General features: G+C 42.2%; 1 protein-coding gene across 1 annotated transcript in view; it reads right to left on the minus strand.

Annotated features, from left to right (window-relative positions):
* Positions 1–17,713: 17,713 nt before the first annotated feature.
* The window catches only part of CCDC3 (coiled-coil domain containing 3), a 162,350-nt gene continuing 154,663 nt past the window's right edge, over positions 17,714–25,400 (minus strand). The window contains exon 3 of the mRNA XM_063930464.1: positions 17,714–18,723. Within this exon, the coding sequence (XP_063786534.1) occupies positions 18,448–18,723 (276 nt within the window). The 3' untranslated portion in view covers positions 17,714–18,447. The remainder of the gene's footprint in view (positions 18,724–25,400) is intronic.

The following is a 25,400-nucleotide window of genomic DNA, read 5'->3' on the forward strand; positions in this document are numbered from 1 at the left end:
GGGCTCTACATGGCATAATGTGGGCTCTACCTGGCATAATGTGATTCAGGGGCTCTAACTGGCATAATGTGTATTGGGGCTCTATCTGGCAGAATGTGGGCTCAACTTGGCATAATGTGGACTCTACCTGGCATAATGTGTATCAGGGGTTCTACCTGGCAAAACGTAGGCTCTACCTGGCATAATATGTATTAGGGGCTCTACTCTGGTGTAATTTGTGTAAAGGGTACTACTGTATGGTGTAATGTAAATAACTACTGAGCCGTGTAATGTGAATTGGTACTATTCGGTGGCCATGCCCCTTCCCCATAAAACCATATGCCTCTATATTTTGGGCACACAATGTTCCTATTTTAAATATGGTGGGAGAGGGGGCATTAATTCTTTTTCTGGCACAGGGCACCAAAATGTCTAGTTATGGCACTGTATAAAGGGGATACATTCAATTTGCCAGCTGTCGGGATCCTGGCAGTCAGGATACAGATGCCGGAATCCCGACAGCCGACAATGCTGCCAGCCAGAATCCCGGCAAAACAGGACTATTCCCACTTGTGAGTGTCCACGACACCCATAGAGTGGGAATAGATCCTGTGGCAAGCGCAGCGATCCACCAAGCCCGCAGCATGGTGAGTGCAGCAAGCCAGCAAGGGGACTCTTTGCACTTGCCATGCTGCTGGCATTCTGGCAGGCAGGATGCTGCTGTCAGGATATGGACAGCCGGCATCCCGCTCGACAGTATATCATACTGAATCTGTACAGGCAACATCCTTATAAGAAATGTACAGATTGTACGATCTTAGATCTCTATTAAAAACAAATGTGGCTGCAATCATGGCCAATAAACTTAGCAAAGCTTTTCTTGAAACATTGTCTCATGTATAATGTGTAACATTTTCAGGAGCAGGAGTGTGCTGGGAAATCACTGCTTGTTCCAGTAATTACAGTAGATGCATTTAGCTATTTTCTTCAGGGTAGTTTTTTCTTCCCTACTTTTATTGGACAATGCAACATTTTTAAGGAACTCCAGACATGTAAGAGACAGTTATCTCACTTCACATGAATGATTCTTTTGTGAGCTTCTAAATTTCTTCTAACGCCTCTCTTGCAAGATGAATATGAATTGGCTGGTCACTTAAACCTAGAAAGGGTTAACGGACACTCAGTATATCCTCATTAATTGCAGCTGTTTAGAAGTGTGCACATGACATCTACTGTATATCTCTTCTTGCTGCTGCTTAGTCTTAAAAACTTTAATATAACAACTATAATCTGGTCGAAAAAGATATTTAACTCCACTTTTTTCTGCTGTGATTGAATCAGGCAGTCTTTGGACCATACAGTATGTGTTTCCTAATCTGTCATAACTTGTCACACCATCCTTAAGGCCCATACACACTAGCTGCTTTTGAGCTCAAAGTAGCTTACTTTTGGCAGTTTGAGCTACTTTGAACTTAAACTTGGCCAGTGTGTATGGCCGGGCGATAAGTGGTGAACGCTGCTGTGCGCTCCCGCATCATCACCAGCTGCCGCCGTTCGTTGGGCTGTTTTAACAGCCCAGTGAACCCCTTTCCACAGTTTCCTACTGTGGAAAGTGGTTCACCCCCGTGAACATCGCTGGGCACAGGGAAAATAGCTCAGTGTGTATGTACCTTTACATTCACCAATATAAATTAGATGTAACATTATACATTCATTTCTATACATTAATATGATAATTTATATAGCACCTCCAATTTACACAGTGCCGTACATAGAATATTTGTCATTCACACTGGCATCATTGGAGTTTACAGATTTTAGGGGCAGATGTATTAAGCCTGGAGAAGTGATAAAGTGGAAGGTGATAATGCATGGTTTGATTCCCACCATGACCCTCACTGTGTAACGCTTGTATTTTCTCCCTGTACTTGCGTGGCTCTCCTCCGGGTACTCCGGTTTCCTCCCACAGTCCAAAAATATACTGGTAGGTTAATTGGTTCCCAATAAATTTAACGTGTGTGTGTGTGTGTGTGTGTGTGTGTGTGTGTGTGTGTGTGTGTGTGTGTGTGTACACATGGGTAGACTAGATGGGCCAAGTGGTTCTTATCTGCCATCAAATTCTATGTTTCTAATTCAAGAGCACAGTGTGGAACCTAATCCCAAGTGCAGAGGTGGGGAACCTTTAGCCCTCCAGCTGTTATTGAACTACATATACTAGCATGCCCTGAAACAGTTTTGCTATTTGGCCATGCTAAAACTATTGCAAGGCATGCTGGGATGAGTAGAGCAACAACAGCTGGAGGGCCTAAGGTTCCCCATCCTAGCCCTTGAGGAAGAGCGGGCCCCAGGCAGTGGGGCCACCCCGGGAGTTTTCCATGTACTCCCATGGGCACCAGTCCAGCTCGGTGGTTGTGCGTGACAATAAGAGAACAAGTAGGATAATAAAAAAATATATATACTCATTATATTTAATTTAATTAGCCAGAAAAAGAAAACCAAGAGTTCATAATAAAAGGGTCAATGGAAAAGGATTTTCTAAAGAATCTTTATCCTCCTGACTTGGATTAATAATGAGATTACTGTGCAGTGTACCTAAACTCATTTCCTCTGCAGTTTTACTTTTTATAATTTTTTGGTTGAAAAACTTCTTATTGGATTTCAAAATATTCGTGGGGTAATGGAGGAACAGCATGAGTATACTTATCATAACAATGACAAATATAGACTGTTTTACTTTATGACACGCTTGAGTAAATTTACTAAGTGCAAACCATGTTGCACTGCAGGTGGGGCAGATATAACATGTGCAGAGAGAGTTAGATTTGGGTGTGGTGAGTTCAAACTGAAATCTAAATTGCAGTGTAAAAATAAAGCAGCCAGTATTTACCCTGCACAGAAACAATATAACCCACCCAAATCTAACTCTATCTGCACGTTATACAGTATCTGCCCCCCCCCCCCCCCCCCTGCAGTGCACATGGTTTTGCCTATTAGCTAACAAATTTGCTGCTGAGATCAGATCTGAATCAGGCCCTTGGTTATTTATGTTTGAGTGATGCCTGAAGCTTTAGAGCAAAAAATAGAAAATACCTGTGTACAAATTGTGTATATGAGAATGCTCTCTACACCGCTAGACGCACAGCATGATTACAACATGAAAGGCCAGCCCATACAAGGAACCAAAGGCAACAACTTGGAGCATCTAGTAATAGAAAAATATCACTGAAGTTGATGGAAAATAAAAACAAATAGGGATTTGAAGAAAGTGGGAAGTACTCACTTATATGGCTGGCAATCGTGGTTTATGGGTAAAGTCCATCGCTGAGCAATTTGTATCTGGTGGGACAGGGCACGTTGAGTGGTCTGTGTTTTTACAGGGTCTATTTTATGTGGCGTATGTACTGTAATTGATCTTTTCAAAAGATAAAAAATATTATGTTTGACATCCAAATGTTATTGAACTTCATTATATTTATTAGTAAATACTGCGTCTGATTACTTTTATCTTGTAGAGGGGTCAAGTGAGAACAAAATGAGAACAAAAACGTGGCAAATAAAAATATCCCAAAATATATTTTTAGTACCATTTAGCGTTTGCCGGTATTTTCTCATTGTTTGTCAGAACGTAAGAAGGTATGAGGTGGTAGTATGAATATTGCCAACAGTGTAGTCAGCTGTCGCACAATACCCTGGTGAAGCAATGTCTCTGTATAGTAAGCATCTTTGTCTCCATTTCCCCATATATATTAAACATTTAATGGCCAACCATATAATCACATAATACAGAACACACACATATATATATATATATATATATATGGAGTTGGAGGTGACAAGGTCATGGGTATATATATATATATATATATATATATATATATATAATATACCCATGACATTCTCATCTCCGATTCCATGAATTGCCTAGCCATTACTGTGTCAAAGTCAGAAAAATATCACGATGCACACTGCCATATTTGCACCTCATATGTGTCCCTGCTGCGCATGCGTGCGCTCTCCCGTGCGTGCGCATACTCGCTGTTGCGGGCACCCGCGGGCGCACGGTATGCGCATTTACGGTAGAGATTGTATGCGTCTAGCGGGCGACTCTTTCGTTACATATTTCTACTATGTAATGTATTTTGTAGATCATGGTCCCTTTGATAGATTCTGAAAGTTTGGTTAATGTAGAATGTTCATGAACAGAGAAATCCCCCTTTGTTTGATACGAAGGGTCAGACAGGAGTAATACTGTGGTGTTTAGTATCTATCGGAAGAGTATTTAATTAGCAATATTCCGGTGTTGGTTTGAAGCGGATTAATCGCTCGTGCGAATAGTTATGGACATAAGAAGTTTATGTCCATTTACTATTATTTGCACTTACTTATCCATGCGGCGGGAAACCCAGTTCCCCACCCACCTGAGCAGTTGGGAATCGTCACAGCCCACCTGTATGAATCAACCTATGACCTTTTGTTATGATGCGAGGAGGAATTCCTGTGTCCAATGAACAATGAGATTGTAGGGACCATTGAATTGTATTGTGTGTGGGGCATAAATAGACAAGCCGATCACATCCAGCTCACTCTTCAACGGTTATCATTGCTGAAAATCGGGAGCTGGATGTCCAGAGGCGCATGCGATCGTTCCCCTTGTGCGTAAGTTTTCTCCGCAATCATATTGTCTTTCTTGTTGTTATGGGCCATATCTCTCTCTCTCTCTCTTCTCCTCTTTCTCTCTTATTCTCTTAAACGTAATAGTATTGTATTGTATTTCCTGTGTAGTTATCTGGTTAGGTAGTCTATGTTATATTGTAGTGTATGACTTGTATTGTATTAATTCTTTTGCAAGTATAACATTCATAATATATATATTAGGCGTTGGACCCTAAGCACGGTATCTGTGTATTTCTTATAGTGTTAAGTATTCACAGAGCGTCGGTGACGCTCAAACAGCTTTTAAGTTAATAAGGTTACACTGTGTTGCATCTACACCCTATCTCTACACTAAGGTTTTACAGCATATTACATTGTTTATGGTTTAGATTTAAAGGTTTAACATTGTGAGCGTCTGCGCCGCTGGTGATCTCCTCGTGGTCTCGAGCGTTCGCATCGCTATAGCAAACCATTACGTTAGTCAACAACCTATAGTGTGCCTGCCTGTGATCTCTTGGCCGTGAGCGAACGTGACGCTTGAGCGTCTCGACCTCGGCTAAGCGATTGCTACGCAACGTGCGTACCCTTACGGTACTCCATACGTCAATAGCGTACAGTGTTCTTAGACCTCTTAAAGGGTTTTTAAATAAGATAAATATTTAGCTTTATCAACTGATACCTGGACTTCCGCCTCTGACACTTCTCCCGTACAGTTCGTCATGATGGTGGTGTTGGGGTCCTTCTATCCTCAGGTTGTTCCTACCAGCTCATACCCTCAGAACCATACCTTACATTCTCTACATTTGAGGTTCATGCTTTACGTCTCTTCCAACCTGTTTGATTTGAGTAGCTGACATATACTGTCCCAATGGCCATCTCTCCAAATTTCTTGACAAGTTTGCTTCCTGGCTCCCTCACTTCCTCTTTTCAGACCTTTCCTCTCTCATCTTAGGTGACTTCTATATCCCTATCATTATCCCCACAAAACCCTTTTCCTCTAAATTCCTGACATCCTCATATGGGCTCTTCCAATGGACCTCCTCACCCTCCCATGTGATTGGGCACTCACTTGACTGGTTTTCACTCACCATTCTGACAAGTCTTCTTTTAAATTATCATGCTTTCCTCCACTGAATTCTAGGGCTACCATCACTAAGCGTCACATTGAGGCTATAGACACTATATCCTTATACTCCCTGCTCGACTCACATCTCTCCCCTATTCTCTCTCTCCCCTGCCCTGAACAAACCACTTCCCTAAACAATGCCTCACTTACGTATTCCCTGGACTCTGTAGCTCCAGCGATTACTACTCACCCTCACGGATCCACACCTCAACCCTGGCATTCCAAATTCACCAGATATTTGCAAAAGTGTTCACAAACAGCCGAGCAACAGTGGAGGAAATCACGTTCCAAGGCAGAATTACTCCATTTTAAATGTATGCTCTTGTGTTAAGGTGTTACCCTCTCCCTCTCTAAACAGTCATAGTTTAAGAACCTAATTTTCTCTCAGTCCTTAAACCCCCAGCGTCTCCTCACCATGTTCAACTCCCTCCTATGATCACCCCCGCCCCACTTTCTGCCCCACTTCTAGGAAATCACTGTAACTTACCATTTTGTATGCAGATACAGCAACGTTTGCACACAGAATATAGTCATGCCGCACATTATTTTAATCAACATAAGCTGCTTGTGTGTCCTATTCACATCGTTTTGTGAATTAGATGCATTTTAATGGAAAAAGTCACACGTAAAGACGCTCAGCATTACCAAGTCACACCATGGCATGGCATGACGAGAAGGGCTGTTTAACATGCTAGGTGTAAATGGACACATCTGTACACCACTTGGTACTTCACCATTCTACTAAATGAATTTTCTATGTGGATACAGTAATCAATCAATCATTCTAGCTGAGACTTCTCGGTTACCAAACAAAGTGAATATATCTGTATAAAATTTCTCAGCTCAGGCAATATTGTTTTTTACTTTTTGTACCTCTGGGATATAAACGTAAGCTCATACCAGGACATCTCCTTCTGATTAGCAGCACAACCACATAGTTGACTCGTTTGAAGCTACACCCTATATAGATTCTCATTAAGGAACATTCGTTTTCATGCCAGACAGTTGCACTTTGTAAAGTTACTATGGACATTGGGCCTAATTCATTATGGATCGCTATTGAGGCTGAGATAGCGATGTTCACAAATCTGCTATTGCTAAAATTCGTATGTGAAAAGCCGCCCAGAAAGGATAAAAGACGCCCACCGATGCATTCACAAATCTGCGTAGACATTAGCAGATTCGCAATTCATATGCAAAAAAAGGACACCATCGACATTTGCGGACGACTCAAATCAATGAGAATGCAGGCGCAGTGGGCACCATGTTTTTGAACGCAGCGTTCGCATACGCAAGGTGTCGCATTTTACCCTTCGTGCATTATGCAGATAATCGCTCACTGTGTGCAAACTTCCATTTGCAGTTGGTAATTGTGACATCATTAATTGTAATATATGGATAATGAGACTCACCTGGTAACATACTACTAACATTAACAGGGATTTATCTGAAAGTACAAAACCAATTATAAAGGTTTTAATCAAAATTCCACACATTTACATGTTCCTAAATGTTAACAATTGAAGAGGAGTTGATCAATTGAGTCTAGTTTAGGACTAATGCAGTAAAATACTTGTCCTCTGTGTAGACCGTTAATTATAGTGACTACCTTGAAACTAACATTGATAATTGCTTCTCATTTCATTCTAACTACTCTCCTGAACAATTACATGAAGAGTCCAATATTGTCCAACCTATTTATATTCTGGTCCATAAATATGTGGTTGAATAAACAGACACAGAGGTTGTGTGTATACATCTCTCTACACTACTTGTGTATACTGTATATGATTTTTTTTTTCAGGAAAATCTATAAATAAGTGACTACAAGTAGTTGGTATACATAGCCAGTTCTGGTGGGTAATTCTTCAAAGAAGAGTTACTCTATGATGACTCCAAAGATAGATAAATTAATAATATATCCAATATGAATGAATATAGAACCTTGCTGGAATATGGGTATGTATTTTGGCATCCAAACCTTATACAGGTTGAGTATCCCATATCCAAATATTCCGAAATACGGAATATTCCGAAATACGGACTTTTTTGCGTGAGAGTGAGATAGTGAAACCTTTGTTTTCTGATGGCTCAATGTACACAAACTTTGTTTAATACACACAGTTATTAAAAATATTGTATTAAATGACCTTCAGGCTGTGTATATAAGGTGTATATGAAACATAAATGAATTGTGCAAATGTACACACACTTTGTTCAATGCACAAACTTACAAAAAATATTGGCTAAAATTACCTTCCAGCTATGTGTATAAGTTGTATATGTAACATAAATGCATTCTGTGCTTAGATTTAGGTCCCATCACCATGATATCTCATTATGGTATGCAATTATTCCAAAATACGGAAAAATCTGATATCCAAAATACCTCTGGTCCCAAGCATTTTGGATAAGGGATACTCAACCTGTATAATTATTTTTTTTAACTAAATTTTTTTATTTTGTTAAACTTTTTCTAGTACCCTAAAAACAAAAGGCAAAATGCACAATATACCATGCCATCCTCAGTTTCTATCCTGGCATGAAATTATGCATATTTAATTGTCTCCACTTGTGTCCAATACGATAATGTGCAAAAATCAGTGGTTCCCGAACACGGCGATCAAGGCAATCCAACAGTTCAGGTTTTAGGGATATCCCTGCTTGTACACAGATGGTATAATGAAACTGAGGCACTAATTAAGTCACCTGTGCCAAAGCATGGATATTCTTAAAACCTGGACTGTTGGGGTGCCGTGAAGGCTGCATTTGGGAACCACTGGCTTATATAGTTAGTAACATTGCTGTGCAAAACTGGCGGTCACTCTGCAATAATTGTTTCATTGAGTAGGATAATGCTGAAACATGCCAACAGTAAATACATATGTAATAAATATATAAGAGATTAGCTGTTACCTTCGGCTTCACCCACCCTGAAGCTGCAACTGTTGATATTTTTAAATTTGATCAGTAGTACAGATTGGCAGTGGCCACGCCTCCACCCAGCATGCGCCCCTCCACACACAGATTAGCACTAGTTATGCCTTTCCCCACCACTAGCCTTGACGCCGCGCACACAATTAGGTTTTCTTATTTTGTACTTACCCCCCTTGAGTTGCAATAATATATAGACTATCTTATCCCTGATACTGTATATACCAAATTGAGTGAAGGTTTTATCAAAATCGCTAAACTAGTTTTCAAAGTAACCCAGTGCAAAACAAATAAAAATTCTAAGTGGCTAAATCTCCTAAAAAGTTTACAATTATAAAATGACAATATATATATATATATATATATATATATATATATATATATATATATATGTTGTTGCTAGAATCATTCTAACTAGTTTAAGATTCAATAAGAATTTGCTGGTACCCCTTTTACACCGATCTTTTGATCCGGGTAATTGCTGGGTCTACCCAGGTCACACATGGTGCAAAGGGGTCCTTGAAAAGTAAGCCCTAAAGTTTTTGTTATAACTTTTAAAGTAATTGATGTAATTTAGTGAAAATTGACAAGAAACATGAGGAAGTCATAGCAAGCAGTGATGGCTCCATAGGTGGGGTTGCAGCACAGTCCAAAATTTAAACAGGGGAGCCACACCAACTGCCAGTGAGTCTGGCTGCGGATGTTTTGCAGCGTTTGGGATGGTAGCTGGTGTTGCTCTCCTCCCTAGTCAGTAGGTGTTCCTGCTTCTGACAGTGGTGTTGTATAATGTGGCATCCACATTTAACGTGTCTATGTGTTACAGTATGTGCTGATATGAACCAGTACACAGTTGAAGAACGCGTACTTATTGTCAAGACTAACTGAGTTGATACAGACATGCCAAAGACAATTTATTGAGCAGTTTGGAGGCTGGAAACCTGTCCTTACACCACTGGATTTCTTCCTATGGAACATCTTAATAGGGAACTTGTACCACAACAAGCCACGGATTCTCATGGCACAGAGAGAAAACATTCAGCAGGAAACGGAGACTGTGACTTCCGATATGTTGGTTAAAACCATCCATAACATGGAGCGAAACGTTCAAGCTTGCCTGCATGCCAATGGTGAACAAAACTAGCTTTGACTTCATCATGTTTCGCATAGACCAAGGTATGTACGTGTCAAATTTCACTAAATTACATCAATTACTTTAAAAGTTATAAGAAAACTCTGGGGCCAATAGCAAGTTAAACACACTGTATAAGACATTAAATTCAGCTATCAAATGTTGTATGTTCAATTTAAATGATTAATGTTCTTTAAAAGATTTTTTTTTATATATATCCAACAGCGAAAATTACTGAGTTTGAATGTGAATTTCAAGTTCACCATGCAAACACGTTAATACTATTCAATACAACCATCACAACTCAAACGTAGTAAAACTTCCTTGAACATTGGTCACATGTGTCAAAACGTGACAAAATTCTAAACTTAGAGCCAATTATACAAAGTGGTTCGAGAATAATTTTCAAACAAGTCTGAACATCTCTAATACTTTAAAGTCTTCTAATAGGTCCTCAATGTAAAAATGTTTCAACCTTTTATTCTCAGACATGCTAATCAGTCAGCTGCTAAGTGCACTGCCAGAAATTCTATGAAAGGAATCCAAGCTAATATAAGTATTATCTTTATTAATGTAAAATACAATAAAACAGTGCAAAGAAGAAAAGAAATATATAAAAAAAACATACACGTTAAAAAAGACAGACAACAGTATTTTACTGTACATTACATTTTTAGAAATAAAAATGTATTAGCACGAGCCTAAACCAGCAATCTTCATGTGTCTGAGCAGTAATCCTAGGTAAAATAACAATGACAAGGATAAATACATATGTAATGTAAATATGTTTTATAGTAAATTGTTTTAAATAAGATCTTTCTGCCACTGTGGCTTCATTCGAGGTACCACTCATCATCATCAGCACACCCACACTACTTCTCCCAACGTGGACAACTGGACAAATGGGAGTGCTAAGTGTTAATAGTGATGCTCAGATGACAAAGCAGATGCCCTATCCAATCAGCTCCTGAGCTACAGAATGACAATGTTCTTTATCTGGTTCTATGTGACCCTGTGTAAAAGTACAAATAGAATTCCCCCCCACGCCAAAAGATAAACTAGATGAGACATGCCATAATGATGATGTCTCGCATTTAAATAAACACTTCTTCATGGAATCCACGCAATAGAATATGACAGATCTAGAGAAACAAATGTTGTGGCCTCTCAATCAATATAGTATTCAGCTTAGCTGCCCTTCTTACCTTTATCGCTGCATCAGAAGCACAGCTTTATTAAAAAGCATGTGGTAGGTTAACGGAGTACATTTTGGATGGTTGCACAGTATTGTTCTTTTCCTGGTTATGAGCTTTTTTCTGCCCCCTTTTATATCTTAAGGAGCAGAATCAGAGTCGCACGCTGCTGTAACTGCTTTAGCACCTACTGACATCGCCACGTTTATGCTAAAGCTAGTAATAGCCTTCTTTGTGCCTCTTTAGAGGGAGGCACTAGATACCGTGCCTTGCTAAAGTATTCACCCCCTTGGCTTTTTACCTATTTTGTTACATTACAACCTGTAATTTATTTATTTTTTATCTGAATTTTATGTGATGAATCTGCACAAAATAGTCTAATGCTGCTTTCACATCGCAAAACCTGCTTTTGAAATGGTATTTGAAACGGTTCTTAAAACGGGTCTGAGCAGTTAAACCCCCTTCACATCGCATGTTGTAACCAGTAAATTACCATTTCATTACCGTTTTGGTACCTTTCACACTGAACCCGTTTCACCCATAGAAAACAGTGGTTGTCATTATAAATGGACTTTTCTGGCCCACACATTATTAATAATTATTAATTAATTCATTATTAATAATTTGGATAGTCGTACGATGGAACCCAGCAGCTTGAAGCATATCTATTTATATTAGATGGGATTAGGTACTTGGTTTGTCTTTTTTGGAGGCACAGGTATTATTTATATATTTTTTAAAATATTTTTTTTTTTTTTTTTAGATGGAATGGTAAAATACAGAAAAAAAATGGCGTGGGGTCCCCCCTCCAAAGCATAACCAGCCTCGGGCTCTTCGAGCTGGTCCTGGTTCTAAAAATGCGGGAAAAAAATGGACAGGGGATCCCCCGTATTTTTAAAACCAGCACCGGGCTCTGCGCCTGGTGCTGGTGCAAAAAATACGGGGGACAAAAAGAGTAGGGGTCCCCCGTATTTTTTACACCAGCATCGGGCTCCACTAGCTGGATAGATAATGCCACAGCCGGGGGTCACTTTTATACAGTGCCCTGCGGCCGTGGCATTAAATATCCAACTAGTCACCCCTGGCCGGGGTACCCTGGGGGAGTGGGGACCCCTTCAATCAAGGGGTCCCCCCCCCAGCCACCCAAGGGCCAGGGGTGAAGCCCGAGGCTGTCCCCCCCATCCATTGGCTGCGGATGGGAGGCTGATAGCCTTGAGTAAAATGACAGAATATTGTTTTTTCCAATAGTACTACAAGTCCCAGCAAGCCTCCCCCGCAAGCTGGTACTTGGAGAACCACAAGTACCAGCATGCGGGAGAAAACCGGGCCCGCTGGTACCTGTAGTACTACTGAAAAAAAAATACCCAAATAAAAACAGGAGACACACACCGTGACAAGTACAACTTTATTACACACTGCCGACACACACATACTTACCTATGTTCACACGCCGACATCGGTCCTCTTCTCCAAGTAGAATCCACGGATACCTGAAAATAAAAGATAAATATACTCACCTCATCCATGGTCCAGAGATAAATCCTCGTACTTGTCAAAAAAAGAAAACGAACACCCGACCAGCGGACTGAAAAGGGTCCCATGTTGACACATGGGACCCCTTTCCCCGAATGCAGAGAGACCCCCCCCCCCCCCCGTGACTGCTGTCACTGAAAGGTCTCGTAAGCCAATCAGCGAGCGCAACGTCCTTGCACTCTGCTGATTGGCTCTGTGCGCGTCTGAGCTGTCAGCGCATCGCACAGCTCCCTCCATTATATTCAATGGTGGGAACTTTGCGGGTAGCGGTGGGGTCACCCGCCGGTCAGCGGCTGACCGCGGGTAACCCCACCGCTGACGGCAAAGTTCCCACCATTGCAAGTAATGGAGGCAGCTGTGCGATGCGCTGTCTGAGCTTAGACGCGCACAGCCAATAAGGTGAGCGCCACGGAGTAGTTCCTGATTGGCTGAAGGGACCTCAGTGACAGGAGTCACGTGATGTCCCGGCATTCGTGGAAAGGGGTCTCATGTGTCAACATGGGACCCCTTTCAGTCCGCTGGTTCGGGTGTTCGTGTTTTTTTTTTTGCCAAGTACGAGGATTATCTCTGGACGTGGATTTATCTCTGGACACTGGCAGGTAAGTATAATTTTTTTCACAGGTACCCTCGGATCGTCGGAGACTGTGGCAGTCGGCGTGTCAACATAGGTAAGTATGTGTGTGTCGGCAGTGTGTAATAAAGTTGTACTTGTCAAGGTGTGTGTCTCCTGTTTTTATTTGGGTATTTTTTTTCCCAGTAGTACTACAGGTACCAGTGGGCCCGGTTTTCTCCCGCATGCTGGTACTTGTGGTCCTCCAAGTACCAGCTTGCGGGGGAGGCTTGCTGGGACTTGTAGTACTATTGGAAAATACAATATTCTGTCATTTTACTCAAGGCTATCAGCCTCCCATCCGCAGCCAATGGATGGGGGGGGACAGCCTCGGGCTTCACCCCTGGCCCTTGGGTGGCTGGGGGGGGGGACCCCTTGATTGAAGGGGTCCCCACTCCCCCAGGGTACCCCGGCCAGGGGTGACTAGTTGGATATTTAATGCCACGGCCGCAGGGCACTGTATAAAAGTGACCCCCGGCTGTGGCATTATCTGTCCAGCTAGTGGAGCCCGATGCTGGTGTAAAAAATACGGGGACCCCTACTCTTTTTGTCCCCCGTATTTTTTGCACCAGCACCAGGCGCAGAGCCCGGTGCTGGTTTTAAAAATACGGGGGATCCCCTGTCCATTTTTCCCCCGCATTTTTAGAACCAGGACCAGCTCGAAGAGCCCGAGGCTGGTTATGCTTTGGAGGGGGGACCCCACGCCATTTTTTTCCGTGTTTTTCCCGTCTAAACGTTTATAAAGCCACTCTCACATGTGTCTCCTGTGTTTTCCAAGCTGTTTCCTGGTTGTGGCTGCTGACATCACACATGGAGACAGCCTATGACCTGCTGGGGCTTGCAAATACCGTTTCAGACCCTTTCACACTGCACAGTGAAATGGGACTGAAACGGGTAGGACCCTTCTTTTTTACCGTTTCAAAATACCTGTATTTTGAAAACGGTAAATTGAAGGGGACCCTTTCACATCGCAGCTTGACCCGTTTAGGAAGCCAGTTAAAACGGCAAAATACCGGGTACAAGCTGCGGTGTGAAAGGGGTATAAGATGGTGAAGTGAAATGAGAAAGATGTATATAAAAATAATTTTTATAAATAAAAATCTGAAAATTGTCATGTATATATGTATTCACCCCCTTTGCTATGAAGCCCCTCAAAAGTTCTGGTGCAACCAATTACCTTCAGAAGTCACATAATTAGTGAAATTCAGTCCACCTGTGTGCAATCTAATACGCGCATTTACCCGTGTTTTTTGCAAGTGGAAAAGGGTAAACCCGGATCGAGTGACCCGTGAATCCTACCCGGCTATCTACCTGGGTAGGACACGGGAATGATCCGGGTAGGGTTGTAGTGTAAACGGGAGCCGTATCGATGCGACACGGCTCCCGTTTACACTGTATGGAAGGGCGGCGCTGGGAGATCACGATCTCCCTGCGCCGCGTCACTAGAAGCGTCACCAACCCGGCATATGCCGGGTTGTGACTGATGATGGGAAAGGGGCCGAGCACGGGTCGCAGCAGGGGGCAGCTCCCGTGTCAGGCTCCCGGCTGCGACCCGTGCTCGTAGGTGGAAAAGGGGTATTAGTGTCACATGATCTGTCAGTATAAACACACCTTTTCTGAAAGGCCACAGAGGCTGCAACACCACTAAGCAAGAGGTATCACACCATGAAGAACAAGGAGCTCTCCAAACAAGTCAGGGACAAAGTTGTTGAGAAGTACAAGTCAGGGTTGAGTTATAAAAAAATATCCAAATCTTTGCTGATCCCCGGAGCACCATCAAATCCATCACCTTCAAATGGAAAGAACATGGTACCACAACAAACCTGCCAAGAGAGGGCCGGCCACCAAAACTCACAGACTGGGCAAGGAGGGTATTAATCAGGGAGGCAGCACAGAGACCAAAGGTAACCCTGAAGGAGCTGCAGAGTTCCACAGCAGAAACTGGTGTATCTGCGCATGTGACCACAATAAGCCATACACTCCATAGAGCTGGGCTTTATGGAAGAGTGGCCAGAAAAAGCAATACTTAGTGTTAAAAATTAAGAAGGCACGTTTTGAGTTTGCCAAAAGGCATGTGGACGACTCCCCAAATGTATGGAGGAAGGTGCTCTGGTCAGATGAGACTAAAATTTAACTTTTTGTCCACCAAGGAAAACGCTATGTCTGGTGCAAACCCAACACATCCCATCACCCCAAAAACACCATCCCCAAAGTGAAACATGGTGGTGGCAGCATCATGCTGTGGGGATGTTTTTCAGCAGCAGGGACTGGGAAACTGTTTCGAGTTGAGGGAAAGATGGATGGTACTAAATACAGAGATATTCTTGAGCAAAACCTGTTTGTCTGCCTGTGATTTGAGACTGGGATGGAGGTTCACCTTCCAGCAGGACAATGACCCGAAGCATACTGCTAAAGCAACACTCGAGTGGTTTAAGGGGAAACATTTAAATGTGTTGGAATGGCCTAGTCAAAGCCCAGATCTCAATCCAGTTGAGAATCTGTGGTCAGACTTGAAGATTGCTGTTCACAAGCGGAAACCATCTAACATGAAGGAGCTGGAGCAGTTTTGCCTTGAGGAATGGGCAAAAATTGCATGCACGATGTGGCAAGCTTATAGACTTATCCAAAGCGACTTGCAGCTGTATTTTCCGCAAAAGGTGGCTCTACAAAGTACTGACTTTAAGGAGGGAATAGTTATGCACGCTGAAGATTTCTGTTATTTTGTCCTATTTGTTGTTTGCTTCACAATAGAGAAAAAAAAACATCTTCAAAGTTGTAGGCATGTTCTGTGAATGAAATGATGCAAACCTTCAAACAATCCATTTTAATTCCAGGTTGTGAGGCAACAAAACATGAAAAATATGGGGAAAGCACCCTTTAAAAGCACGGCTCATAATCCAGTATATTATACCTTACTCTTACCAAGTAGCCATATGACAACATTCTATTCCTTTTTTAGTTGATGGGTTTCCTAGCTAAGGGGGTATCCAATTGTCAACGATCTGCTTTCAGATGATGAAAACAGACGGATTTCACGATTAATGATTGATGGTCATTATCGCTGTATCTTATTACAGGCCATTTTCATCGTCCAAAAACGGACCCAAGAAGGGGAGAAAACACATGGGACGGGGATAAATCATCAATCCCATGTGTTATTGCGGGTCCGCTGGCCCGCTTATCGCGGATTATACACAATTCACGATAAGTGCCGGCATCAGGGGGAGGAGTGTGCTGCATCGGGGCCAGGGACGGACTGGGGCCACAACTTGGCGCTGGCATCTGCGGCTTAGCACTGGAGGTGTGCACAGTAGAGGGGGCGCACGGGGGCGTGCCACGATTCAGAGGCACACCCCCATTTTTATTAAAATGCACACTATGTGTGGGGAGCGGAAGCACCCAGACACAACACACAGGGCGTGCCACGAGTCAGGGAGGCATGGACTCGCGGCATGCCCCCCTATTTCTAAGAAACAGGCATGGCGCAGGGGGGAACAGAGTGGTGAAGGCATGAAGACAAACAGAGAGGCAGGGGAGGGAAGGCACAAATAGAAAGCCGGTAGCTGCACTGCACACAGGCTTCCCGGCTCTCTGTGTGACCAGACTGGCCCTCCAGCCCATCGGCCCATCTGGCATTTGCCAGAAGTGCCAGATGGGTAGTCTGGCCCTGATTGGGGCTAATAGGATAGCCCTCAGCAATAAAATTACCTGCGGAATGTAAGAAAGAAGACTGAATAATTTTGTCCATAGCCTTCTCTTATCATAGGGGAAGTGACGGTCATGAGTCAGATATGTGCAGAGGGAGCTAATGGCTTTTACTGTGGGAAGCTGTAGCTAAGTAACTTTAAGCAGTGGGACACCGTTAACTGTCAAATGCTAGGTCCAATATAACATTACACTTGTCTAAAATACACGGATCAAGATATCTATTGGACATGTAATGAGTTTTACATATGCAGGATAATCAAAAACTCAGCTACAAACTATAGTAACCATTATCCATGCGATATAAAATCTGTAACTCCATCATTCTCTGTAGCTGAAAAATACAAATAAAACAACTCTAGTAGCTATTTAAGCATATTATTGGAGATGCCCAGCAACTCCCATACAGGCCAACGGTTCCGGTATGAATGGTCGACCATGTTATGGTCGACAGTCATTAGGTCGACCACTATTGGTCGACATTGACATGGTCGACATGGACACATGGTCGACACATGAAAGGTCGACACATTAAAAGGTCGACATGAGTTTTTTAACTTTTTTTGGTGTCGTTTTTTGCGTAAAGTGACTGGGAACCCCAATTAGTGCACCGCGTCCCCTTGCATGGCTCGCTTCGCTCGCCATGCTTCGGGCATGGTGCCTTCGCTCCGCTACCGCTTCGCTCGGCACAGATTACCGTTCCAATCGTAGTCCACGTGGATCGTTAAGTATGGAAAAGTTCCCCAAAAGAAATTAAAAAAAAAAAAAACTCATGTCGACCTTTTCATGTGTCGACCTTTCACGTGTTGCCCATGTGTCCATGTCGACCATGTCAATGTCGACCAATAGTGGTCGACCTAATGACTGTCGACCATAACATGGTCGACCATGTGAACGGATACCCAGGCCAACATGTATCAAGTAATCAGAAATTATCTGAAGAACATTCTAAATGACTAGAAAGATCACAGTGAGTAACTTGTCTAAAAACTCTGTAATGTAATGCAAATCTATATAGTAGTTTAAGAAAACATCCAAAACTTATAAATGCATTTATTAAAAGGCCTCAAACTTTTTTTCTACTTCGTACCACTGCACCAGAGTTACCAGGAAGAAACCTGGGAGGTAGCAGCCAGCCAGAAATGCTTTATGTCAGTGGTCCTCAAACTGTGTGCCTAGGACCCCTGGGGTGCCTCAGGACACTTGCAGGGGTGCCTTGGATTGGTGGTCCAGGACCAATTCAAATTATTTATGGTCAATGTAATAGACAAAACCAGTGCTGGTGGCTGCCAGTCATAACTTATGTGGACAAACTGAAGCAAATCTTGTCCCTCACCATGAATGACATTTAAACACAATTTACTTCATTTAATATTTCTTTCTATGGCGCTGTGATTCAAAAAAGATTGGGAACAACTGCTTTATGTCAAAAGCATATACATGTCTAATATAAACGGTGTTAACAATAAAAAAAAATCAATTGTTCCAAAGATACATTTTTGTTACTTGACAAATCCAGCCCACAAAGCAAATTTACAAATATTTTGGGCAGTCTCTCTCTAATATGTAATACGCGTGTGGTGACTTACAGCTTAAGGTAAGTTGAATGAGAATTTTTTTGCTTGAAAGAATTTATATGTGTGATCTGTCCTGCCACAGAAGAGAGTTTCTCATTAAGTTTCCTATTTATCATTTCCACATTTCTGGTATTCTTTTTTGCTTGCCGTAAAGACTTTTTGACTTTTTTAACGCGGTCTCGCAGCTGTTTGTTACGCTTCTCAAGGGATGCGACTTTCTGCTGAAGTTTCTTCACCCTGTCCTCTTCTTCAAATAATGCACTCTGTACAGAGGAGCACATCAGCTGTGGACAGAAAAACACTGCATTAATGTGTTATATCCTGCAGAACCACAGCAAAATGACAGCTTAATCAGACTATAAGTTAAAGCTTCATAGAAACATAGAATTTGATGGCAGATAAGAACAACTTGGCCCATCTAGTCTGCCCCTTTTTTACCATAATTTTTACCTCAAACCTTATTTGATCCTTATTTCTGTCATGAGCCACCGCTGTGGCTCATTCCTGTCTGTGTAACTGCAGCCTGTCTCCTGTATGTGTGGTCTGAGCAGATTCACTTGTGAGATAATTAGGCCATTACCTTGTGTCAATCTGGTGTTCCTACTGCAGTTAATCAGTATTCATGAGGCTTGTTCTTTTCCAGCCGTCCTGATTGGGGCTTGCTTCCTTATTACCCAGCTTGCCCTTCATCTGAGGCCGTTGATAGCTTTTTGTTACTGTGTCCAGTCCCTGTCCTATGGTGGTATCTTGATCCTGTGCAGTTGGTGCTATTACATTACTTGTGATACCCAGTCCAGTTTGAATTCTGTGTACTCTGTCCTGCCAGTATCCTGAGTTCCTGGCTGTGTATGGGAGACCTAGCCTGGAAGTACATTCAGACAGCTCCAGCCTTACCTTGTCTTGTTTTGTTTGCTTTGTCATGCCTTGCTTGGAATCCAGGGGTCTCTTGCAGCTAAGTAATCTTGTTATCTGTACCTTGATCTTGATCTGCCTTGTTCCTTATTCTTTGTTTGCACTCAGTTGCTTATACCACCCTATGCATTGTTGCATTCACATACAGTTTGTGTTTAGTTGCTAATACCATCTTGTGCATTGTTGCATTCATATACAGTCTATGTTTAGTTGCTAATACCATCTTGTGCATTGTTGCATTTACATATAGTTTATACTCAGTTGCTAATACCACCCTGTGCATTGTTGCACTCACATACATTCTGTTACTTATCCCAGCTTGTGAATTGGCCAGCTTAATCAAGGTAGTATTCAGTGACTGTCTCTCTGCACCTGTGTGTTACTCTTGTCCAGCCTCCTATAGTCGCCTTGTCCATCCATAAGTCCTGGGGGCATCTGAGTACTAGGTGGACCTAATTCACCCTGGAAAGGCGGCTGCTAAAGGTGAAGTCTAGCACTACAGGAGGCTAAAAGACTGCTGAGCAAGTGTAATCACGTGAGCACCAGTTTGCACTACCTGGTTGCCTTAGTAACACAGTCATTACAGTTGTTTCACATATCAGGCCAACCCACTATAGCCATCTCATAGCCAGACTGCTGCCCAGGTATCTACTCCGAATCATAACAATTTCTTTGTAAGAATATCTTTATGTCTATCCCATGCATGTTTAAATTGCTCTACTGTCTTAGTCTCTACCACCTCTGATAGGAGGCTATTCCATTTGTCGACTACCCTCTCTGTAAAGTAATTTTTCCTCAGATTTCCCCTGAACCTATTTCCCTCCAGTTTCAGTGCATTTCCTGGTGTTCTAATACTTCATTTGAAGAATGTTTCCCTCCTGAACTTTGTTAAAACCCTTGATATATTTGAAAGTTTCTATCATGTCCCCCTTGTCTGCTCCAAACTATACATATTAAGATTTTTTAGTCTTTGTGATATAGGCCATGCACCATTTTAGTTGCCCTTCTTTGTACAGTCTATAATATATTAATATACTTCTGAAGATATGGCCTCCAGAATTGAACACAGTATTCTAGATGAGGCAGTTCCAATGACCTATAAAGTGGCATTATGACTTCTTTCTTTCTGCTGCTGATTCCTCTCTCAATGCAACCAAGCATCTGAGTAGCCTCCCTCATTGCTTTGTTACATTGCTTACCTGCATTTAAGTCACCTGAAATAGTAACTCCTAGATCCTTTTCCTCCTCCAAAGTTTCCAATATAGTGCCATTAATACTATATTTGGTCTTTGGATTTTTGTGACCCAAGTGTATGATTTTGCATTTTTTGGCATTAAACTGTAATTTCCATGCTACTGACTCTAGTCTACCTAGATCCTCAGTCATTTGTTTTACCCCTCCTGGTGTGTCTACCCTGTTGCATACCTTTGTGTCATCTGCAAAAAAGGTATACTTTCCCTTTAATGCCATCTGCAATGTCACCAATAAAGATATTAAAAAAGCACTGGTCCAAGTACAGATCCCTGTTGTACTCCACTAGTGACATTTCCCTCCTGTGAATGCACTCCATTTACTACAACTCTCTGTATTCTATCTTGCAACCAAGATATTATCCATTCAACCATCTTAGTATCCAATACCAAGCTTTCGAGCTTATATAGCAGTCTGCGATGTGGGACAGTGTCAAAAGCCTTATTAAAGTCTAGATAAGCTATATCTACAGCTTCACCTTTATCTATTACTTTAGTCACACAGACAAAAAAAGTCAAGGTTTGTTTGACATGATCTCCCCACAGTGAATTTATGCTGTTTGAGATCCTGTATATTGCTGGATTTGAGATAATATACGACTCTTTCTTTTAAGAGTGTTTCCATCAATTTCCCTACTACTGATGTAAGGATTTCTGGTCGGTAGTTGCTTGCCTCTTCCTTGCTTCCACTTTTGTGCAGTGGGACTACATTCACTCTTTTCCAGTCCTCGGAATTACTCCTGTAGCTAGTGACTGGTTGAACTGGATGAACAACTCTGGTTATAAACTAATGTTCAATTCCACCACCAAGTCACCTTAGTATACACAGTGAGTATTCTCTAAGGCAAGTCTAACAAAAGAACTTTGCAAAGGAAATATAATGGAATGCAAACCTTTTGGTTTTAAAGTGTTTATTTTTTTTGGCAATTAAAAAAATGGTGAATATATTAAAGGTAAAATCTCCAGTAAACCGCAGTTTTTAAACCAGACTTGCCCTAACTAGCCATCTCTAAATTTTCAGTGTTCTGAATATAATATATTGCATGTAATAAGCTGCAAGCTCACAAATCGCTGGCAAACACACTGGAAAATAAAGCCAAACGGAGATAGCTTTAGCCAGTAAGACCGCTAACACTACATGCAGTCTGAGCTATTTGCCCAGCAAGAACATAACAAATAGCCACCTTAAACATATGTATTTAATTATCAATAACTAACAATTTATCATTTATTTAGATTAACAAATGTAAGATTCTAATATTTGCTTCAAATTGCTAAAATTGTAAATATTGCTTATAATTTAGTTAAAGTATGAATAGAACAATAATATACAGTTGAGATGCAGGTCAATCCAAATGGTAAAAAGTATGGAAACCATACACTATACCCCTTCCATCAGTACAACTGTATCAGGCATTTGTTGGGTAATGAATTATTTAGATGTCACACATACTGTAGTGTTGGTCTGAGTGCAGAGTTAAGATGGGGCAGTTCTACACTTGGCACAACAAAGATTTTCAAAGGGATTCTGGGCTTCCAGCAAGCTGTGGGGCACCCACAACACAGATTAACACAGATTCTGTGGACCAGTAAGGACACACATCTGCTCTCCTTCGGGACACAGCAGCTCCCCCACCTCCAAAACACACAGTCATCACACACACACACACACACACACACACACACACACACACACACACACACACACACACACACACACGTGTAAGCTCATCAGTCCCCACACAGCTCTTGCCTAGTCTGGGGGTAGAGGACACCACTAGCCGCTACCAGCAGCTGTCCGGAGGCATGGCATGGCCTGCGTGGGGTGTGGGAGGGGCAAGCACAGGAGCCCGCCCCTCCACCGGTTCACAGTATATATAAGGCAGCCGGGCCGATTATCTGCCTCCTCGCCCGCATCATCTGCAGCCCCTTGCGCTGACCCCTCCTCCTACCAGTCACTGCACTGCTCACCCCACACAGGGTCTCACCCCTTCCTGCAGGACTGATTCACCTACTCCCCCCGCCAGCAAAAACTTAAATATTTTATGGCTGACCATGTCCCATTGTCTTTCAGAGGGGGAGACAATGGAAAAGAATCCAAATGGATCATAACACTTGGTACTACTAATCCGGGAGGTCTTATTGATAAGGTCAACTGGAAAAGTATATAATGAATGTATGTTTATACATGATCTGTAACATTAATGACGTCAGTTAGATATATATCTGTACAATTTATTTGATGTCTAGGTGTCCTGCATTCCAATTTACTACCTCATTCTGCTATTCACTGTTTTTAATGTTTTCATATATTTTGATAATTGCTGTATCATTGGTTTGTGTTCTGTGCCCCCAGGTCCCCGTTTGTGTTGGTGGCTGTAACATTGTTCCCGGTGCTGTAGAACGCACTCTATTGGTTTCCGATGCGGGGGTGCCTGCGTTATCCGGAAGCGCGATGGCGGCATTCTCTACACGGGGGTCCGGGGGGACGCAGCCGAGAATTGGACCTGCACATGGAGGATGGAGGTATGTCATGTCCCACAATATATGTGTTTCATGTGTCGTCATGTTTTTATTGCAGAGCTTTGCATTTTGTTGAAATTTGTCCCTCCTGATTTCCTGTAGCCAGGTTCTGATGTCATTAGTCCTGCCCTCATCCTGTCCTCAGCTCTGTGTGTGTCTGCCATTTTAGATTCTAACCAGCTCTGGTAAATCATCATCTTTTCAACTACTGCTGTTTTGTGCATAACTACAAGAATATCAGCTTGAAATAAACCCTCATCTGGATTCTTCACACGTGCCTCTGGAGTTGAGTTGACACTATCTGATAAAGGTCTCTCGGTGTGAGTACTGGTTAATGTAGACATATACCTAGAGTAACTGTCTGAAGAACACTACACTTACAGCCTAGTTATTGAGTCAGAATAGTGAAAAGATGGTTGATAAAAACTACCAGTAAGCCAGTTGCAGCTTCTGCAGATACAAATACATAACAAGCTTGCCTGTAGTGTAACAGGAAATCAGTGTTTGCATCTATAGCACAGCTCATTATAGCATAACCAGCTACAAACTTACTCTAGCTTTATTCAGATCCATTTTCCTGTGTACTATCATGGCTGAAGGAAATACAGTTCCAGCTATTCAGGATGAGCAATGTCTACAATCAGAACAAGGAGAAGTTATGGATCTCAACCTGCAGTCTTAACGCCCTGCTAAGCCTACATGGAAGGTAAAAGAGAATCTTGAAGGTAGGAAACATGAGCTTTCTTCCACTGTTCTAAACTTATGGCAAAAATTTCAAAGTCATATGTCCACCATTTTTCAGCCTGTTTGTGATGTGTCACCGCTAGAGGGTGCACTAGGACAGCTTTGTTCAGTATATGAACTTTATAAAGTGTCAAGTAAGGAATATATAAGCATTTTGAAGAAACTCAATAGCCAGGATTCTTTAGAAGAACTGCAAAACTTTAATTGTCTTAATTTGGATCGAGACAGTCTACTGCATGAGGTTACGTCTAAGACAGCAGCCAGAATTGCACAATTATTGGAAACATCATCACGCATTTTTGTGTCCACCAGGCGTTCAAAACGATCATATAAGTCACGAAGCTCAAAATATTCCATGCTCAGCGAACAACTTATAAATGCACGTGCAGAAGCAGAAACTGCTAAAATACAAGCCGATTTTGCACAACGGAAAGCAGAAATGGAATCTAAAGCAGCACGTGAAAGAGCAGAAATGGAATCTAAAGCAGCACGTGAAAGAGCAGAAATGGAAGCTCTAGAGAAACAAAGTGAGTATCCCACAGCAATGGTAAGGTTAAAGGTTTTGGAACAAGCCGGCAGTGGAAGTGAAAGGGACAGCATCAGTTCAAGTGAAGTGGATGTGGAGGATCCTCTTAAGCGCACAAGAAACTACATCCTAAGTCAAAACAGTGAACCCCTGATTGCTGCAAACATTCTTGACAGTGCGGAAATCCTTCCAGGGGACATCCTTCCAGAGCAAAAAGACTCCGGTCCCTATGCAACACGCCACATCCAAGGTCAGTACAATGCACAATCACTTGGTCATCCTGACCCATTTTCACACACCACAGTGCACCAAGGCCCAACACCTCAACAAACCCAATATACAAATGCCTGGTCACAACCCAATATGCCAGTAAGTCACCAAATCCCTGGCAACCACACAGTTCCACATACAGACTTTAAACCAGCTCTTAGGGCGGTGCATAGGCATTCAACCTATCTCCCTAGGTCTCTTACCCAGAACACCACAAATAATATGAACAGCACTACACAGCCAGCAATTCTTTACCCAAAGTCAGAGAAAACAGACACGTCAGACTTTGCAAGATTCATGGTTCGTCGTGAACTTATTAAGACCAGCCACACTAGGTTTGATGACCAGCCTGATAACTACAGAGGTTGGAAATGTGCCTTCAAATCCACAACTAATAACCTTGGTATTACTGCTGCTGAAGAACTAGATCTGCTGATCACGTGGCTGGGCCCACAGTCTACAGAACGTGTCAAGAGACTCAGATCTGTCCATATTGATAATCCTGCGGCAGGCCTCATTGCTGCTTGGGAAAGGTTAGAACGAAGCTTTGGAAGTCCTGAAGCCATAGAGAATGCTCTGTTCAAATGGCTGCGGGATTTTCCAAAAATATCCGGCAAGGACAATGAGAAATTCCAAGAACTCAGTGACCTACTATTTGAACTCCAGCTGGCCAAAATGGACGCTCACTTACCTGGGCTCAGTTACCTGGACACAGCTCATGGGGTAAACCCAATAG

This window comes from Pseudophryne corroboree, chromosome 6 (genome assembly GCF_028390025.1).
Source record: "Pseudophryne corroboree isolate aPseCor3 chromosome 6, aPseCor3.hap2, whole genome shotgun sequence".
Taxonomy (NCBI): domain Eukaryota; kingdom Metazoa; phylum Chordata; class Amphibia; order Anura; family Myobatrachidae; genus Pseudophryne; species Pseudophryne corroboree.